Genomic DNA, 19049 nt, shown 5'->3' with positions numbered 1-19049 from the left:
CAACCTGAAGATCCAGCTATACCACTTTTGGGGCATATCCCCAAAAGATGCCCCACCATGCCACAGGGCACGTGTTCTACACTATGTTCATAGTGGCCTTGCTTGTGATAGCCAGAAGCTGGAAACAACCCAGATGTCCCATGACAGAAGAATAGATACAGAAAATATGGTTCATTTACACAATGGAATGAATACTACTCATTATTAAAAGTGATGACATCCTGAATTTTGCAGGCAAATGGATGGATCTAGAAAATATCCTGAGTGAGGTAACTCAGACCCAAAAGACATGCATGATTATGTACTCATTAATAAGTGGATATTAGCCAAAAAAAAAGTACAGAATCAGCAGGATACAGTCTACAGAACTCAATAAGGTTAACAAGCTGAGGGACCCAAGTGAGAACATCTCAATCCCACTTGGGAGGGAGCAGAAAGCAATCACAGGAGGGGGGAGGGAAGGAGGGTCCAGGGTGGGAAAGGGAACAAGGAGGGAAGAGGGGAACATGATCTGGTATTGGGTGGAGGGAAAAGGACTGAAGCCCTGAGGGCCAGCAGAAAGAATGGAAACAGGCAACCTCAGGAGGTTAGGAGAACCCCCCCCCCAAGAATGTACCAGGGAGGTGAGACATTATCAGGACTCAAAGAGAGAGAGGTACCTTAGATGAAATGCCCTACAGCAGGGAGAGGGAACTTGTAGACAGGGCATCAAGTGAGGGATGGGTTGCCATTCAACACTCAAAAAAACTCTGACCCAGAAGTGAAAGAACTGAAGGGACAAAAATGGAGAGGAGCCCGTGGAAAAGGAGGTCCAGTGACAGGCCCAAAGTGGGATCCAGCTCAAGGGGAGGCCCCAAGGCCTACACTATTACCGAGGCTAAGAAGTGCTCACAAAAAGGGATCTATCATGACTGTCCTCTGAAAGACCCAACAAGCAGCTGAAAGAGTCAGATGTAGATATTTACACACAACCAATGGATAGAAGCTACTCATCCCTGTAGATGAATTAGGGAAAAGCTGGAATGGAAGAAGCTAAGGAGGAAGTTGACAAGCTGTAGGAGGACCAGCAGTCTCAATTAGCCTGGACCCCTGAGATCTCTAACACTGGACCACCACCAGGCAGCACGCATCAGCTGATGAGGCCCCAAACACACATACAGCAGAGGGCTTCTAGGTCTGGGTTCAGTCAGAGAAGATGCACCTAACCCTCAAGAGACTGGAGGCCCCAGGGAGTGGGGACATCCTCGGGCAGACGGGGATAAGGGTGGAGGAGACACGAGGTACGGGGTGTGGAACAGTCAGAGGGTGGACTGGGAGGGGGATAGTATCTGGAGTGTAAAAAAAAAGATTAAATAAAAAATAATTTTTAAAAGCTGTGATTTTGTGAAATGAGCAAGTGAGGGGTATACTGGGCATTAGCGGGAGGAAAGCATGGGAAAATAATGTAATTATATTATAATATCAAAAATTTAAAAATGGTAACAAACACACCAAAGACCTAGTGCCAACAATCATATTAAAGGGCAATACTTACAAGGATAGGATACGTAGTTTAGAATCAAGAACAGAGAACTTACTTTAATGAGATTAGCACCTCCCTTTTCACAACCAATATGAAACTTTTTCTCAGGAGTCTGAAAAGCCAGTAGCTCCTTTGTAACCCCAAGGTGTCCTTCTAAGATTGTCTCTTCAACACCTGTTTCACCAGTTCTTTTAACATCATCCTGTCAAAGGGATACAAAAATCAAATGCTTATTAATTTATGAAATGGAGGAATCAGGACAAGAAAGCTAGAAGGATATTAGACAATTCTTTCAATGCTTTCTAGTCAAGCAAGTTAAAATTTAAAATAACTATACATGTGCTTTGACTACTAGAAGAAGTGCTAATCTAAAGGCTTTAAACTCTGTTCAAGTTTGGGTATGAAATGTTCCCTAATAAGATTCCATGTTTAAACACTTGGTCCCCAGATGGCAGTGCTGATTGGGACACCTGAGAAACCTCCAGGAGGTGGAATCTTGCTGGAGGAAATGCATTAGCTACAAGAAGGGTGTGTCTGCTGGCTTTGATTTTTCGACTCCCTGTTCTTTCTTTCTGGATTCTTCAGTTTCAATGTGAATGGCCAGCTTCCTGCTTCTACTGCCATGCCTTTCTTGATATGATGGACCCTGAAACCCCATCCCCTCTCCCTTATTTTTGTTGGGATATCACATTACAGAAACAGAAAAGTAATCAATACAACTATACATTTCCTCAGAAATAAATTTTCATGTGGTTTTCAAACAACTTATGATCAAAGTTAGTGTATTTTACCTACTTTTTTTTTTTTTGGCCGAGGTAGGGAGGGGCAGTAATTTCTTTAAAATGATAACTTGCTAAATAAAAAGCAGAAAAGCTGAACCTCAATATGACAACCCCTCCCACCCCCACTGACAAGGTCTCAGTATGTAGCCTTAAACTCACAGAAATGTGCTTGCTTCTGCCTCCCAAGTACTGGGCTTAATGCATGTAGTACCATGCTTAGCTTGTATTAAATCTTAAGCACACGTTTTCTGTAAGTAGTAATGCATTCATTCTATAAAGTGCAACGCAACAATGCAATGTATGTTCTTCGGTCCCCTTTAACTTTAAGCTTAAAATGTTCTAAATTATGAACCATTTATAAATGAAGCACCATTTCTTAACAATATTAAGAAAGTATTAACTACAACTTACCCTAATTCTTTTAAGCCAATCAATTTCATTATTTAGAAGAACTTCAGCATTGGGTACGTTAATGTTACTGTTGTAAGCGTAATTAAGAAGATGTCTTAAAAGAGTAAAGTAGTCGCCCGAATGTTTAGCTCTCTCTCTGGCTGTGCTCTGAAAATGATAAAATACAGTAGAATGAATCACATGTTCATGCTTTGAATTCCCTTTTCAAAAACCCTGAGTTAACTATTATTTTATTAAGTATAGATTACCCTGATTCAAGCTAAACCCACAAATTCCAGAATATCATTACTTGTTGAAGGAATTAGTTACACTGGTAAACATATTTTTAAGTCTCTTACCCCCAAAACAGTAAAGAGCAGAGTAATGAAGAAAAGTAGAGGCCTGTGCCCCATGCAACATCTGGTGCACATTAAGAAGAATTGTTCCTGTGCCACTTGACGAACAGTTCTGAAATGGAAATGATTTATGTTTAATGTATTGTTTTCTCTTGGGAAAGGGGGTGATACATTAGGAATACAAACTAACATCCACTTAGAATAGTCATGAAAAATACATGTAAATGAGTTTACTAATGCATGTTCAAGGCTATGACCTCATACTGTCACTGAAGAGTTTGAGGGATACCTTCTAACCTTTTTCTGAACAGGCTCTAATAGATATATAATGCCCTTTATTAAACCTTAAAACACCTACCAGTCCCCCTTCCACGGATTTTTATCCAGTTGTACCTTAGAAGAGGGTCCAGTGGAATTATGCTATCATAGAAAGGGTACTGCTGCAACTGTTCCTTATACTGTAGTATTGATTTGAAAAGCATGAGAACTACTGTGTTTATACAATAGTTCTTTGAAGATAACTCATGATTAAATGGAACTAGAATGATTCATATTATTTTTTCAATTAACTTACCTTTATGCATAAACTCCTATGGTAACCCTCTTATAAAATTTCACATTAAAATAACAACTGGCACCTAGGAATACAACACAGGAGGCCAATATCCTATTCAATTTTGCAGACTAAAATTAAATTTAGGTTAGGTCCAATATTATTAAGTGAAAATTTCCTCAACATTAATGTACCATGGAGAGTATTCGGTTTCTATAATACCTTGTGCCAACATAAATTTGATTCTATTTTACAAAAATAAGATCAAGTTTCTTAAAAATAAAAAAGAAACTTACTTGCTGTGACAGTGCAACAGTAAGTCAATAATAAATGTCTGCCAAGCTTTTTCTTTACTTAGAGCATCTAAGGCTGTTGGAATCAAGGCAAAACACAGTGTCATCACCTCCAACGCTTCACAGCAAACCTGTTCATCTTCAAGGTCTGGCTCATTGCCTGCATTGGTCTGTAAAATAATTGGGAACAAATTATTTAAAGAAGCTTTAAAAGAAAAACCTATGTTATATGAAAGTGTAAGGGAAGACACCCTGCAGGGGAACAGAGAGAACAGGAGAAGGGAGGAGGAAGGGAAGGAACATCAAAAACCAATACTGTTTGCAAAGTGCAACAATCTAATCCTTAGGAAGTTAATTTAGAAAGTGCTTCAAAGAAAATTCTATGAAACTTCAAAAGCTTACTGCTTAAAATTCACTTACCATTAAACTACATGGTTCCTCTTTTTACATGTTTCATGAGGTTTTTTGAAATAATCTAAAAACGACTACAATAGAAAACTAAGTCTAATGCCAATATTTTGCTATGACCCAAAAGGTGTTGGATATATATACTGATTATATACATCATTGAGCACTTTGTAGTTAAGAAGCTCCTAGAGACCCTTCTGAGTTGTGTACTTCTCTGAACCAACAACTAACCATTCCTTTTTTATGAACCACTCTGGCACAATGTTTTTTTTTTTTTTAAAGATTTATTTATTTATTATATGTAAGTACACTGTAGCTGTCTTCAGACACTCCAGAAGAGGGAGTCAGATCTCATTAAGGATGGTTGTGAGCCACCATGTGGTTGCTGGGATTTGAACTCTGGACCTTTGGAAGAGCAGTCGGGTGCTCTTACCCACTGAGCCATCTCACCAGCCCACTCTGGCACAATGTTATTGTGCTATTTAATTAAAAAAAGAAAAAAAACCAACAAACAACAACAAAAATCTCTTTGGACAACTGCTCAGTAAGGCATTCATTTTGCCGAATGAATATATCAAGCAGACACTATACCAAACACCAAAATAGTAATAAGAACAAAGTTTTCAATATAACGAGGTCACTGTACTGATCAAGAAGTCCTTATTACTCAAGTTTTTCTTGAATGGAGAAGTGTGAGCTGGAGAATTGATTCAGCAGTTAAGAGCACTTGCTCTTACAGAGAAACCAGGATCAATGCATAGCATCTGCATGGTGGCTTTCAACTGTCCATAACTCTACTGCCAGGGGTTCCAATTCACTTTTCTGAACTCAAAGGGAACCAGACATTCATGGTACACATGGTAAAACACTTATACACATAAAAAAATAAAGCAAAACATTAACATTCATTTATATAGTGGGTAGATTCCTCTCACAATTCTTACCTTCTCATAAATTTTTGACACTTCTTCATTTGGACTGAATACCAGCTGTAATCCTCCACATCCTGATGTCCAAATAATTTTTTGTATAGCTCTAATTACACAAATATCAGGCATATATCTTGAAGCCTATAAAATAATGATTAATTAAAACTGTTGAGAATACTATTAGTGTTGACCATCACAGAAATGACAAACCATTGCACTCCCAGGTGTTAGAGTATATTTTGTAACATATATAAACAAATCATGGAATATTCATAATGGGATTATATGTTTTATAATATCATGTATTTACTTATTTATGTGTATGTGTCTCTTGAGTGTACACAAATGCATGCATATATTGTTTTTTTCAGAGTGTCTCACTATTTAGATGAGGCAGGCCTAGAACTCACATAAATTTGCCTACTCGTCTCCCAAATCCTAGGTCTAAAGGCATGTGCCACCATGACTAGCATACAATGGGATAAGGGATAATATTTAACCAAAAGAAATGATCTATTGAACCTTAGAACATTGACAATTCAAAAAGTCATTAAAAAATTTTTTGAGATTGGGTCTTACAGGTTCGCTTTCTATGTATTATCCTTTTGTTTCAGCCACTCAAGTGTTTGGATTATAGGCACACAATCCAACTGAATAAAACTCAAGAAAATAAAAACTTTCGGGGACAAAAAAATTAGTGGTCATCAGATATTAGAACTGAAGGGAAGTATTGACTGCAAAAAAAACCCACAAGGAACAGTTACAGAAACATTCTGTCTAAGGGCTACAGGTGTGAAACCTTGGATTTGACCATAAGTCCCAAAAGTACAGAACAATTATTGTGTACTGTTTGTGTGAATATGAAATATTGTATATACACTCTGAAAGAATGCTGTTTATTATGCAAAATTTCAAAATAAAGTACTAACAATATTAAGTTGGCATTAAAAAATGATCTAGACTGAATTTTTAAAAAGGTTGCTTTGGGGTTAGAGAGATAGCTCAGTGGTTAGGAGCACTGGCTGATCTTCCATGTGGGTTCAATTCCCAGCACCCACATGGAAGCTCAGAACAGTCTGTAGTTCCAGTTCTAGAGAATCCAAATGTCCTCTTTGATCTCCAAGGGCACTAGGCATGCAAGCTGTGCACAGACATATTACATGCAGGCAAAACACACAGAATAAAAACTTAAAAAAAATTGTATAGTAACAATTATGACATGCAAAACATTGTAAACACACACACACACACACACACAAACATATAACCTATAAAACTCTTACAATACTAACCTCATCAGAAATCTGCTGAGCTAGACGAACAGACACATTTCTAAGCATGCATTCAGATGATGGGTTAGGAATGCTCTGAAGGGCACTTTGTAGCACCACTGCTTGATCATGAGTTACTTGGTTGACCTGAAAAAACAGTTAACCATTTTATTTGAGTATTCTGTATACAACTTGACCCAATCATTTGTACTGCATTCATCGACAACATGGTATATACAAGTGGCACAGATTTCTCTACAATCCCCTATTCTAGATAATCTAACCCATGTTTCTATGAACAGATCAAGTCCAAACTCAAAATGCAGTAAATCATATCTTTTACATGTGTATCCTTAGGCAGACCCTGCTCATAATCTCCAGTTACCAAGCTGTACTTTGAAAATTAGAAAAATTACAATTATAGAAAATAAAACATACAAAAGATAGCAGTACCTTTATGTAATAGTATACTAAGTGTTTTAATCAATGAGAAACAGATAAAGTAGCTGAATTATCTTTGAGTTGTAACTTTTCTCTATACTGTAAATGTTTAAGATATCCCTATTACTAAATTTGTGTTTAGCTTTCAATTGCCAACAAATATTTCACAATTATAATACCTTAGTATCTACAGCTAGCAAATGGGCATGTTCTCTAAGTATTATAGAAAAGATACAAGAAGAAGCATGTTATTTTGCCTTTTGTATTATATACTTCATTAAGCAGTCATGCCTTGGATTAAAATAAGAATCTTTTTATCCTAACAAGAGTTCTTCCTCATTTGGTGAGATACAAAGTCTCAAGTTAAAGCTGGTGTGTGTGTGTGTGTGTGTGTGTGTGTGTGTTAACTCGTTGCTGCCTTCCTGCTTTGGCTTTCCAAGTGTTGGGATTACAGGTAAGAACCATCACACCTGATAAGAATTATTTTTTCCTGTTAACCCCAAATTTACTTTAAAAAATCCTAATGAAATGGACCACAGTAAATAATATATAATCTTACTCATTTTTATTTTTATGGAAAAGTTCACTCCTTTTGTTTCCTTTTTTATCTGTTTTTTTTTTTTTTGGTCCTATGTAGCCCAGGCTGGCCTTGAATTTGTGGTCCTTTTGTCTTAGCTTTCCAAATCCTGCAATTACAAGCCTCCACCATGCCTGGCTGGCTTACAGAAAATTTCTAACACATGAAAGTGGTCAGACTAAGATAATACAATTATTATTGGGGGCTGGAGAGACGCTCAGCAGTAAACGTCTGTGATTCCAGCTCCAGGGTATATGATACTCTCAAACAAAAGTACAGGCAGAACAATGACATAAAATAAAGATAAATTATTGTTAAAAACATCAAGATCTCCCTCTTATTCTGCCTCAACTATTATCAATTACCTAATTACACCCTCTTACTTTCCATCTCCACTGACCTTTAGGATAGCTAGTAGGCAAGTCTTGAGTATCATAAAACTTCATTTATACCTGGACATGGTGCTGCCCAACTTTAATCCCAGCACTTGGGAGGCAGAGACAGGTAGATCTCTGTGAGTTCTGAGTTCAAGGCGAGCCTGGTTTATAGATAAAGATTCAGGAGAAGCCAGGACTAAACAGAGAAACTCTATCTCAAAAACTAAACAAACGGGCTGGAGAGATGGCTTAGTGGTTAAGAGCAATGAATGCTCTTCTGAAGGTCCTGAGTTCAAATCCCAGCAACCACATGGTGGCTCACAACCATCCTTAATGACATCTGATGCCCTCTTCTGGTGCATCTAAAGACAGCTACAATGTACTTAGATATAATAATAAATCTTTAAAAAAAAGTAAAATAAAATACTAAAAAAACCTAAACAAACAAAACCACAAAACAACAAAAAAGCCCTCAATAAATTTAATTAAAAACATTTCATTTATGAATTATTTTGCAAACTATTTAAAAAATAAAAATGTTCTCCCTTGAAATATTACAGTATTCTCTCATATGTGTATATAACAATTACATATCACAAATCACCAACATGCCATTCGTCCCCAATATGATCTAAGTAATTTCTAAAGAAAATTTCTTAAGACTTATTTTTAAAGAGAGGGTCTCTCATTCTATAGCCCAGGCTGGCTTTGATATGTTCTAATCCTCTTGCCTCATCACCCTAAAGACTTTTGTCTTCTATCAGTAATTTAGCAACTATTCACATAGTTTGGCCTTTAACTAGTCATTAAACTATAGCATATGTTGAGATCAGGAAAATGGATCAAAGATCCCATCCAGGCGAAGACAGAATGATAAGGCCTTCATAATTAAAGTTTAAGCCAAGGAAGATGGGACAGAAACTGGCAAAAGGCTAAATCAATTACAAATCTTAACACCACTGGTATCTGCTTAGCCCAAATCATTTATGTGTTGTTTGTTTCACAGTAAGTTAGAGTGTAGTAAAACTCAAGTGGTCAGAAAGGAACTGAAGGAAATGCCCTCTTAAACTAGTAGTAGGAAAGCCAGAGTAGATAGAGTGTGTGTATTTTTAATACAAATATAGAGTAATAAGTGAACATTTATATCAACAAGACATATACTGGAAAGAAAATTTTAATACTGAGTCAAAGTTAGAGTCTAGAATCATTGAGAAATTTAACCTTAAAAGTTACTATCTATTACTAGAGATTTTAGAAACCAAAACAAAGTCTGCATTACCGATGTCATAGGATTCACGCCTTCTACACCTGGCTGACAAGCTTCTGCCACAGCACGAACATGGCCATAGCCAATGGCAGTTAGTAACAGTTTGGCTATTTTAAGAGCATTGAGGTAGGCACCCCTTCGAGTTTCCATATCTGCATTTGGTAGGAAGTTATTTCTGGTTAGCATACTCAGGACAAGGGGCAGACCACCACTTTTCAAGAAGTGAAACTGAAAATCCGAGGAATCATCAGCCAAGGGTGCACCAGCAGGCATTAACAAGGCATAGACTACCTGAAAATAAAAGGGGAAGAGGGAGAAGAGAAAGACTGTATTTAAAATGATTTAAAACATAACCTCCATTTCACCATCAAGACTGCTAAGACAATGACCACTTCAAAACCACCTTATAATAATCTTATCCACATTCTTCATAGCAGTACATCAAAGATCAAACTTAAACAAGAACTAAATCCAAAATGAAAACCAAAAACAAAACAACTAACCTCTGTTAGGTATAGCACTTGTGAGGCTGAAGGACCAAAGAAAAGTGAGTCAAGAGATGGACTAAGGCTGCTGTCTCCAAGTTTGGCATGGTCCAAACAAATAGCTCTTAATTTTTCTATTGTTGTACTATCTGTAAGAGAAAGAGGCATAGTCTGAAATAAAACACAATTCACATCTGTATCACTTCTAGCTTTTTCTCTTTTTTAAAAAAAAAGATTTATTGACTTAATTTATGTATATGATCACACTGTTGCCTGCCTTCAGACACACCAGAAGAGGGTGTCAGATCTCGTTAAGGATAACTGTGATTGTGGTTGCTGGGAATTGAACTCAGGACCTCTGGAAGAGCAGTCAGTGCTCTTAACCGCTGAGCCATCTCTCCAGCCCCTACTTCTAGCATTTTCAAGAGCAGTGAAACTATACATCATATACATCAGTTAAACTATACATTCAGTTGAGCTTTTGTAGTACAAAACCATACTTAGGTTGAGCTTCTGTAATACAGAACCATACTTGGGTTGATTTCAAAGTAAACAAATGAGTTCAAAGTAAACAAATGAGAACCAAAATGCCAACCAGAGCCTTTTAGTCAGCCAGCCTAAACATAAGACGACTGTCGCTCATCCAGGAGCCTCCAGTCAACAGCCTCCAGCTGCTGGAGACTAATTTAAAGAAAACAACAAATCAAAAACCCCACTTCCAAAGGAAGTGTAAGTAGCAACAACAGTTTTTACCTCCAAGTTTATTTCCTGCTTTATGACATTCAGATTACCTATTTTATTTCACTGAAAGACATCACAGTACTCAAAAAACGAAAGATATATATTTCAAACATTAAGAGAGAGTGCAGAAAAAAGGAGCCTGTCACTGTGGTGCAAACCTTTAATCTCAGTGCAGAGGCAGAGACAGAGGCAGAGCTCTGTGAGTTTGAAGTCAACCTGGAGTTTCAGGATATCAAGCACTGAGGTAGAGGCAAGTAGATCTCTGTGCATTCTAGGCCAGGAAAACTACATAGTAAGACCCTGTCTCAGAGAATGCGCAAGAGACAGACAAAAAGAAACAGACAAGAGATAGACAAAAAGAAACAAAGAGGGAAAAAAGAGAGACAGAGACAGAGAAGAGAGACTATGAAGAGCTTAAAACAGATTTCGGCATATTTAAAAATAATCTTTAAATTCCTGGAAGGAGGTAGCTCTTACGAAAAACAACTCATTCTGCTTAGTAAAGCAATACATACTTTAATCAAATGTTCACTGTTTCACATTTGGACACTATAGCTTGATTTTAAACTGTCAAATTAATCAATTAGTCTCTCTCTGTGTGTACATTATTTTAGGATTTTGGGCCACATGGTCTCTGCTACTGAGCTTTCAGCTGTTGATCAACAAAAATTTGCAAATAATATTTGAATGAATGGGTGTAGCTATAAGACAGCAAAACTGAATAGATTACAGATACTAAAATTTTATAGAATCTGGTGTCAAAATGTAAAACAATTTTATTACATTTATTGGTAGGTGTGTATGTGAGAGTGTATGGCAAATGTATGGAGGTCAGAGGAGAGTTGAAGAGAGTCAGTCAGTTCTCTTCTATAGTTCATGAGATTTGCAGGCACACACCTTTATCCATTGAGCCATTTTACAATACTCCAAATAGAAATTGTTCTGATTTAATTTAACCCTTGAAAAATTTAGACACTTCCTTTAGGTGTTGGGCTGTATAAAAATAAGTTGTTAGAAGATTTTGGCTTACAGGCTAGTTTACCAACCACTCATATATGGTTCACTTAGAAGAGGAATTTGTGGACTGGTGAGATGGCTCAGTAGGTAAGAGCACCCGACTGTTCTTCAGAAGGTTCGGAGTTCAAATCCCAGCAACCACATGGTGGCTCACGACCATCTGTAACAAGATCTGACTCCCTCTTCTGGAGTGTCTGAAGACAGCTACAGTGTACTTACATATAATAAATAAATAAATCTTTAAAAAAAAAAGAAGAGGAATTTGTTAATATACCTTTTATTGTTAGCATGCATTATGTCATCATTGAAAATATCTTACCTGGCGGCATAAGTTTCATAAGCACTCTTGCTCCATCTCTAAGAGGTGGCATATTTAGGCTGCTCCCTAAGTCTGCAACTTGCCAAAGGAAAGAGATGTATCTGGGATGAAGTGACATTATCTAGAATATAAGACACAAATTATTAGCTGAAAAATTAGTCCTGGGCTTCAAAAAAGGTCTTATCTCCATACTTTGCTCCTGTTACTTCTGTTATTCTTGCTCATCTTTCCTGTACAAATTCTTTATGGTGCAGGCCTAAAACATCATCTGAGCCACATTTGTGATACCTTTAGACTTGTTTTATTTCACTATTTCTAATCCTACATATAACTTAAGAGGACTCTGAACATAGTGAAACTGCCACAATGCCACTACTAAATTTTTTTCTTTTTGATTTACTTTTATTTATTATATGTAAGTACACTGTAGCTGTCTTCAGACACTCCAGAAGAGGGAGTCAGATCTCGTTAAGGATGGTTGTGAGCCACCATGTGGTTGCTGGGATTTGAACTCTGCACCTTTGGAAGAGCAGTCAGGTGCTCTTACCTGCTGAGCATTCTCACCAGCCCCCACTACTAAATTTCTAATCAGTTTGTTCTTACATTGGAGAGTAGCTGGTGTTACTTGCAGTCATTAAAGTTCTTATGAAGTCAAAGCAGAGGTCAATAGGGGATGTCAGTGTTTTTTTTTTTCTTTTTGTTTTTTGTTTGGATACGATGGGACGATTAGGGTATTTCCCTACATATGACGTTTTAAAAGGATCCATAAAACAAATACGTAAGACAGTGGTAGCTCAGCCGGGCCTGGTGGCGCAGGCCTTTAATCCCAGCACTCGGGAGGCAGAGGCAGGCGGATTTCTGAGTTCAAGGCCAGCCTGGTCTACAGAGTNAAAAAAAAAAAAAAAAAAGACAGTGGTAGCTCTCTAAATTTATATACCAAGATGTTATAATTAAATTCCACTGGATTAATGACATGCAAATATAACCAAGCAGGGAAGTTTTGGTTTAAATTTTAACTAAGTTACAAATACATTTCAGAGGGCTTCATTCAAGCTGAAGGATAATTGTGTAGAGATTTTATCTTATTAAACAACAACAAAATCCTCGTTTATGCATTGTCTATTCTCAATAATTCTCAACAAGTATAATGCCTTGAACAACTGAATATACTTACCACTCCAGGCAAACAACTCTCCACTTCTGGATTGGGGCCGTCACTGTAATGATTACCATGATTTCCAGGCGATCCAGTTGAGGAATCAGAGGAGCTATCAGGACTTGAAGGCATATTGGAGCTTATTTGTGTAAGTTTGGCTGTAATTAGCTGAAAATGATACATATTAGTATCAAAGACAAGGAAAAAAACAGAAATGCTGGGGCTGGAGAGGTGGCTCAGTGATTAAGAGCAGTGGCTGCTCTTGTAGGGGACCTGGGTTCCATTACTAGCACCCACATAGCATTTCACAATGTTCTGTAAATCCAGTTCCAGGAGATCCAATGCCCTTTTCTGATTTTTCAAGGGCACCAGGTACACATATATAGCAGACATATGTGCATCCAAAACAATCATATATATAAAATAATTAAACAAAAACTAGATGCTAATATCTTCAAAAGTACATTCAAAAAGTACTCTTTGTTATAACTACTTGTTTTGATATATTCTATTCCAATGCAAGTCCGAGTTAGTGTTATAATCCTAGCATCTGATATTAAGATATACAGAACAAATGTTCAACAATGAAATACAGGGTGAGGTTCTATTTAAAAAATTCTCAGGGGGTAATATACTTACTGATTTATCTTTTAGGTTTAATTGTCCAATCAACTTTCGGTCATCTCCAGGATCAATAAGCTCACCACCCACAAAGAGTTCAATTTTTGTATGAGCTACATTGGCTTTAATGCGATTGAGTATACATCTTCGAACTGAACCAATCGTATCATTTGTATGAGACCAAACCTCCAAGTCATCTACTTGCCTGCCTTGGTTGGGAAATCGAACTATAAAAGAGAGGTGTTTACCACGGAAAGCTCTGGTGGGGAAAAGAAATGGAAAATACTATATTTAGCAAATCTCCAAATTTAGCTGCCAAGAAAATAAACATGGAACTATAACACTGAATATTTTCTAATTAAATAAAAGTGAATTGAAGTCCTTGTAGTGCCCTGAAAATATTTATTCTTTTTAACTATAAATATTCCAGCACTAAAACACTATGACTATATTCCACTGTTAGTACTTTTCATGCCCAGAGTCATATAAAATAATGTAATGACCTATAAGGAATTAATACAAATAAATATTAGGCATGGTGCTTCATTCCAGAAATACCAGTCATTGCTGAGGCAGAAAGATTATGAATTAAAGGCCAGGATGAACAACTTCCAAGCAACTATATACAACCAGCTCCCAATTAAGACGCAGAAATAGTAGGGACATTTCATTCACTTCTATACTTATGAAGTCCAAATCACTTGTCGTTGCTGCTTATAAATGTGCAGGATAAGAGCTACCCTGAGAGCCCGATGCAGGTGGATTTCTGAGTTCGAGGCTAGTCTGGTCTACAGAGTGAGTTCCAGGACAGCCAGGGCTACACAGAGAAACCCTCTGTCTCAAAACAAAACAAAAAAACCCAAACAAAAAACCAAACCAAACGACCACAACCAAAAAAAAGCTGTTACAAATTTTGTCTGACCTTCATTTGTGAGACTGGTTCTTACTGTGTAGCTTTGGTTGGCCTGGAACTTGGTATGCAGACCAAGCTGCCCTCAACTGGGAGAGATCCACCATTCTCTGCCTGAGTGTTGAGATTAGAGGCATGCAGAATTGCCCAAAAATCTCTTAACATCAAGTCATTCCAAAACTACAGTACGTTGACATTTTATCTTGAAGTTATGATACAAAAAATGAAAATATATCATCAAGAAACAACTTAACATAAATATCATTTGAATTACTAAATGGTAAGACCTTAAAAGAAATACAATTAAACTATTTGAAAGTATGTTTTAGCTTCATTGGCTACCTGTCAAGTGAATTTTTAAGAATTCAATTGAAGTACTTTTCAATCTGAGCATACTATTTTGTTGTTGTTGGTGTTGTTGTTGATTTGAGATAGGGTACAGAGGAACCAGGTTAGGTTCTTAGTACCTACATGGCAGCTCATCTTATAGGGCTCAAGTGTCTGTAACTCCAGTCCCAAGATCTAATGCTTGTTTCTGACCTCCAAGGGCACCAAACATGCATATGGAACACATGCATACATGTAAGCAAACACTTATACACAAAAATTAAAACTAAATCTTAAAAAAGGAAAAAAAGTAACTATGCACTGTTTTGTTTGTTTGTTTTTTCTTTTTTGTAAGAGAATCTCACTACAGAGCCTTGGCTGAGTTAGAATTTATTATATTGACCAGGGAAGTACGTCTCAAACTTGTAACACCACTCACCCATGCCTTCTGAGTATTAGGCTAAAAGGCATGCAATAATGTTTAGCAATATAAATGGGTATAAAAACTGAAATTGAAGGGATGTTTCAGTGGTTCAAGAGTGCTTGGCTTACAAGCACGAAAAATGAGGACCCAAGTTCAAATCTCCAGTCCCATAATAGCGTTTTAGCTAGAGATGCTTGCAATTTTAAGCATGGGTGGCAAAAATAGGATTATTGGGGCTTGCTGCCGGTCTAGCTCCTAGCTCATTAGGAGAACAATCAAAACAGAGTAATAAGGCAGAGTGACAGAATAGGATATCCAAAGTCTACTTCTGGCTTCCACAAAGGAGCATAGTGGATACACCTACAAACATGAAAATGTGTATATAACACACAATTATATTGAAACTTGGGGCTTATGAGGTATTATAAAGGGGGTTGCTACCAAACCTGAAGACCCAAATGGTCCCTGAGAACCAAATAACCAAATGGTAAAAGAACCAACTCCTTCAAATTGTTCTCTGATTTCCATAGTTGCACCTTAGCAAATGCATGGCCACACACACAATATAGTATTTTTTATGTAAAAGGAAAATTAATAAAGTAAAAACTGACAATGAAGAAATAAAAGGTCTATTAATTTAAAAACATAACATGCTAGACACATAATCCCTGCACAGGAGAAGCTGTGATAATCTAAGTTTATTAAGGCCATCCCGAATGCTACACAGTGAGAACATATTTAAGTAAAACAAAATAATCACAAACTTAAAAGAAGAAAAGCTATAGAACCTCTGACCTACTTCTCCTGTGAGTGCTTTCTTCCCTAATAAACTATCCTACCATAAAAATAAGCAAGCATTTCTATAAGATACTTATGTTGTTAATGGTTAAGATACATTTTCAAAAAGATAAATTTCTTTTCTTCTCTTTCCCTTGTACACATTTTAAAATAGGGCAATGGGTTAGGAAAATACCAAATAGCTAAAACTTAATCTGAGTTATTAATTATTCACAAACCTTGACATAGGCAAAATGGTTCTTTCTTCATGATAATCACTGTCACATTCATTTATATATTCTCTTAGAACAGTTAACACTCGGACCATTCGAACAGCTTCCTGTCTTGCACAATTAATACTGTCTTTATCACCATCCAAAACACACAATGTGTCATAAGAGGCTTTCAAACGATCAAAGCAAGACTGAATGAAGTCTTCATGGATCACCACCTACAAATATAATGTGCCAAATAAAGATAGATGAGAACATCTAACAATGTTGCCCTAAACAATAATCATATTTTATGCAGATAGTTTATTGTTTAATAAACTAATATTAAATAAGGATAAATGAGATAAAAAAGAAATTTAGAGGGTATATACTAGTTATGAAACACTCAGCATAGTCTTTAGCATTTCAATACATAATAATCAACATTCAAACTAACCCAACTTCAAGATTATCAAGGCAACAGTTAAATAGTATTCTGTAAGTATTTTGATGCAAAGCGCCACTATATAGTCCAAATAGGCTTAAAACCTGTAATTTTCTTTCCCCAAGCCCTTAGATTCCAAGATCACAGGCATATTACCACCACACACAGGTTTTATATATGTTTTTGAGTCGCTGAAACAAAACAATTTCCAGTTAAGGATAAATTAAAGAGAAAATCTTGAAAGGATTATAGTTCTATCAATTAGAATTCTAGCTTGTACAAGTTTTAATGCACACTGATCCTCACCTGATTGACCTGCAGCCTTGGACCAAGGTTTGTGTATATCTCTTTAAGGAGATCAATAGCTCGGCAGGCAATATCATCATTACTCTGAATTACAACCTATATATATAAAAAAAATGTTTCTCAAGAAATGTTTCATTGGGCATTTACATTCAAATCATAGCCTTAGTTATATTTAATACACTATTCAACAACATACTGGTTAAGTTGACTAAGTAAATGAGACAGACAGATCAAGGAATAAATGCAACTTTTAAATTTTACTACAAATAAAATATGGCTTTGAACAAAGTGTGAGGCTTTCAAGGAAGAATTTAAACTAGTTAGAAGAAAACGAGATGCTTTTTGAATACAGATTAGTATAAAAATTCTCCCTTCTCTCAGGTCTATATTTATAATCCACACCTATTTACACTGGTGGTTTTCAAACTCTGTTCCACACTCTAGTGTTTAGATGAAATGTGTCAAGGCTGATGCCTGTAAAGAGGTTTGGAGAAAGCAAGATTAAGAAGCCTGGAGACAATGAACAAAAACACACAGGCTTCCTCTATTCCACTATGCTTACATTTTACATTATCATGTAAAGTTTGATTATTGCTATTATTTTTGGAAGTCAGGATCTTATGCTCTATCTGTAGCCTCGGGCTGGCTTAGAGTTATACTTTTCAAATATGTTGCACCTACTCATTTTATCTGAAGTGCAAATTTGGATTTAGAGAAGGGTTTGTAACGTTAAAATCTGTGCTGGAGACTGAACCTGGGGCTTAATGTATGTTTAAATATGCACTGCCTTTCAAGCCCTTCCACTGCTTATAAAACAGACAAATAAACAAACACTCATACACTCCAAGCTTTACTTATTTGAAAAGTGTTAAGTACTCAAATACCACACGAAACACCTAGGTATATGTATAGGATTTGCAGACATCTAAATGTAAGTTAAAAACAGAAGCAGTTTTAACAAACCTAAGTTTTAAAGATAGAAATATAAAATATCATAAAAGACACTTTAGCCGTTAATAGAGCAACCTTATACTTTTTTAGATTTAAAAGAGTGTTAAACAATGCTAGCAAGGAACACACAAACACGAGATAAGGATAAAACCCAGACTCCTGAGACAAGCATTAGAGAACACAATTATAACGTATCTGCCACATTTTTATAGTCAGTTACTTATTCATACATCATCAAGTACAATGTTGACTTACCCTCCAAAGATAGTCTAATCCTATCAATTCCAAATCATCCATCATATAGGCTCTTCTTTTTGCTACTAGTTTTCCTTCTCGACAATTCACAGCTTTGAAGAATCTCTCAAAACATTTCATCCCATTTTCAGTTAACAGGGAAGGATCAAGTTGAAGCACATTACTTTCAAAGAAGTCCTTATTGATATCAGGATCTAAGTCTGGTTCGTCTCCCATTAATTTGGAATACCACTTAAAACAGGCTTCACGATCACAAAGATAAACCGCATTCTCTGCTAAGCACTTCCATATTTGTTTTGCCTGTGGAGCACACAGCCACAGCTGGCCATCCTTCAATAAAAATCTTAGAAAAATATAAAAAAATTATTTGACATATATCCTGAAATACATACTACCTGTTTATGTATGAAATAATACCAATACCACAAATTTTATATAGAGAGTTTCTCAGTGTTCTAAGATAGCCAAGGCTACATAGAGAAAGCCTGTCTTGAAAAATCAAAGACAAACTAAACAAAGAAAACAAGAAAGAAAGAAAGAAAGAAAGAAAGAAAGAAAGAAAGCCATTTGTCTCACAATGGTTACTGTAAAATATCTGACTCTTGTTAATCAAATAGGAGGTAAAATAGAAAGTGTGCGTTAGCACAGGCTAAAAGAGGTACTAAAAGTAAGGTTCTTTTGCCTCTGGTTGAGCTTCTATTATTCCCAGATAAGTAATAACATAACTAGCTGAGGCTGTAATTCTTTTTCAATTCCAAACTATGGCAAAGGTGTTTATACCATTTTCTAGTTCTAGTAAGACGAAGGGATACAAAACAGGCCATCAATAACTATGACTAATAACTAAGGCAACATTTATCAATGTGAGGTCATTCTACTGAAGTGGTTGAAAAGCATCAACTTTAAACAAATGCAAATATTCTTTTTTTTTTTTTTT

The 19049-nt window shown here is 36.4% G+C and overlaps 1 protein-coding gene across 11 annotated transcripts in view; it reads right to left on the bottom strand.

Moving 5' to 3' along the window:
* The window catches only part of Usp9x (ubiquitin specific peptidase 9 X-linked), a 132066-nt gene that overhangs the window by 25990 nt on the left and 87027 nt on the right, over positions 1-19049 (bottom strand). For all 11 annotated transcript variants that reach the window (XM_029534226.1, XM_029534228.1, XM_021187450.1 and 8 more), the window contains 14 exons: positions 18113-18455; positions 16907-17002; positions 16183-16394; positions 13524-13764; positions 12903-13052; positions 11729-11849; positions 9670-9800; positions 9179-9457; positions 6526-6651; positions 5249-5374; positions 3900-4066; positions 3054-3162; positions 2716-2862; positions 1578-1724 (listed from right to left, as the gene is read on the bottom strand). In XM_029534226.1, coding sequence (XP_029390086.1) covers positions 1578-1724; positions 2716-2862; positions 3054-3162; positions 3900-4066; positions 5249-5374; positions 6526-6651; positions 9179-9457; positions 9670-9800; positions 11729-11849; positions 12903-13052; positions 13524-13764; positions 16183-16394; positions 16907-17002; positions 18113-18455 — 2395 coding nt within the window. The remainder of the gene's footprint in view (positions 1-1577; positions 1725-2715; positions 2863-3053; positions 3163-3899; positions 4067-5248; positions 5375-6525; positions 6652-9178; positions 9458-9669; positions 9801-11728; positions 11850-12902; positions 13053-13523; positions 13765-16182; positions 16395-16906; positions 17003-18112; positions 18456-19049) is intronic.

This window comes from Mus pahari, chromosome X, assembly GCF_900095145.1.
Source record: "Mus pahari chromosome X, PAHARI_EIJ_v1.1, whole genome shotgun sequence".
NCBI lineage: Eukaryota > Metazoa > Chordata > Mammalia > Rodentia > Muridae > Mus > Mus pahari.
Note: the sequence above shows the minus strand (reverse complement) of the source record. Positions and strands in the feature narration are given on the sequence as shown.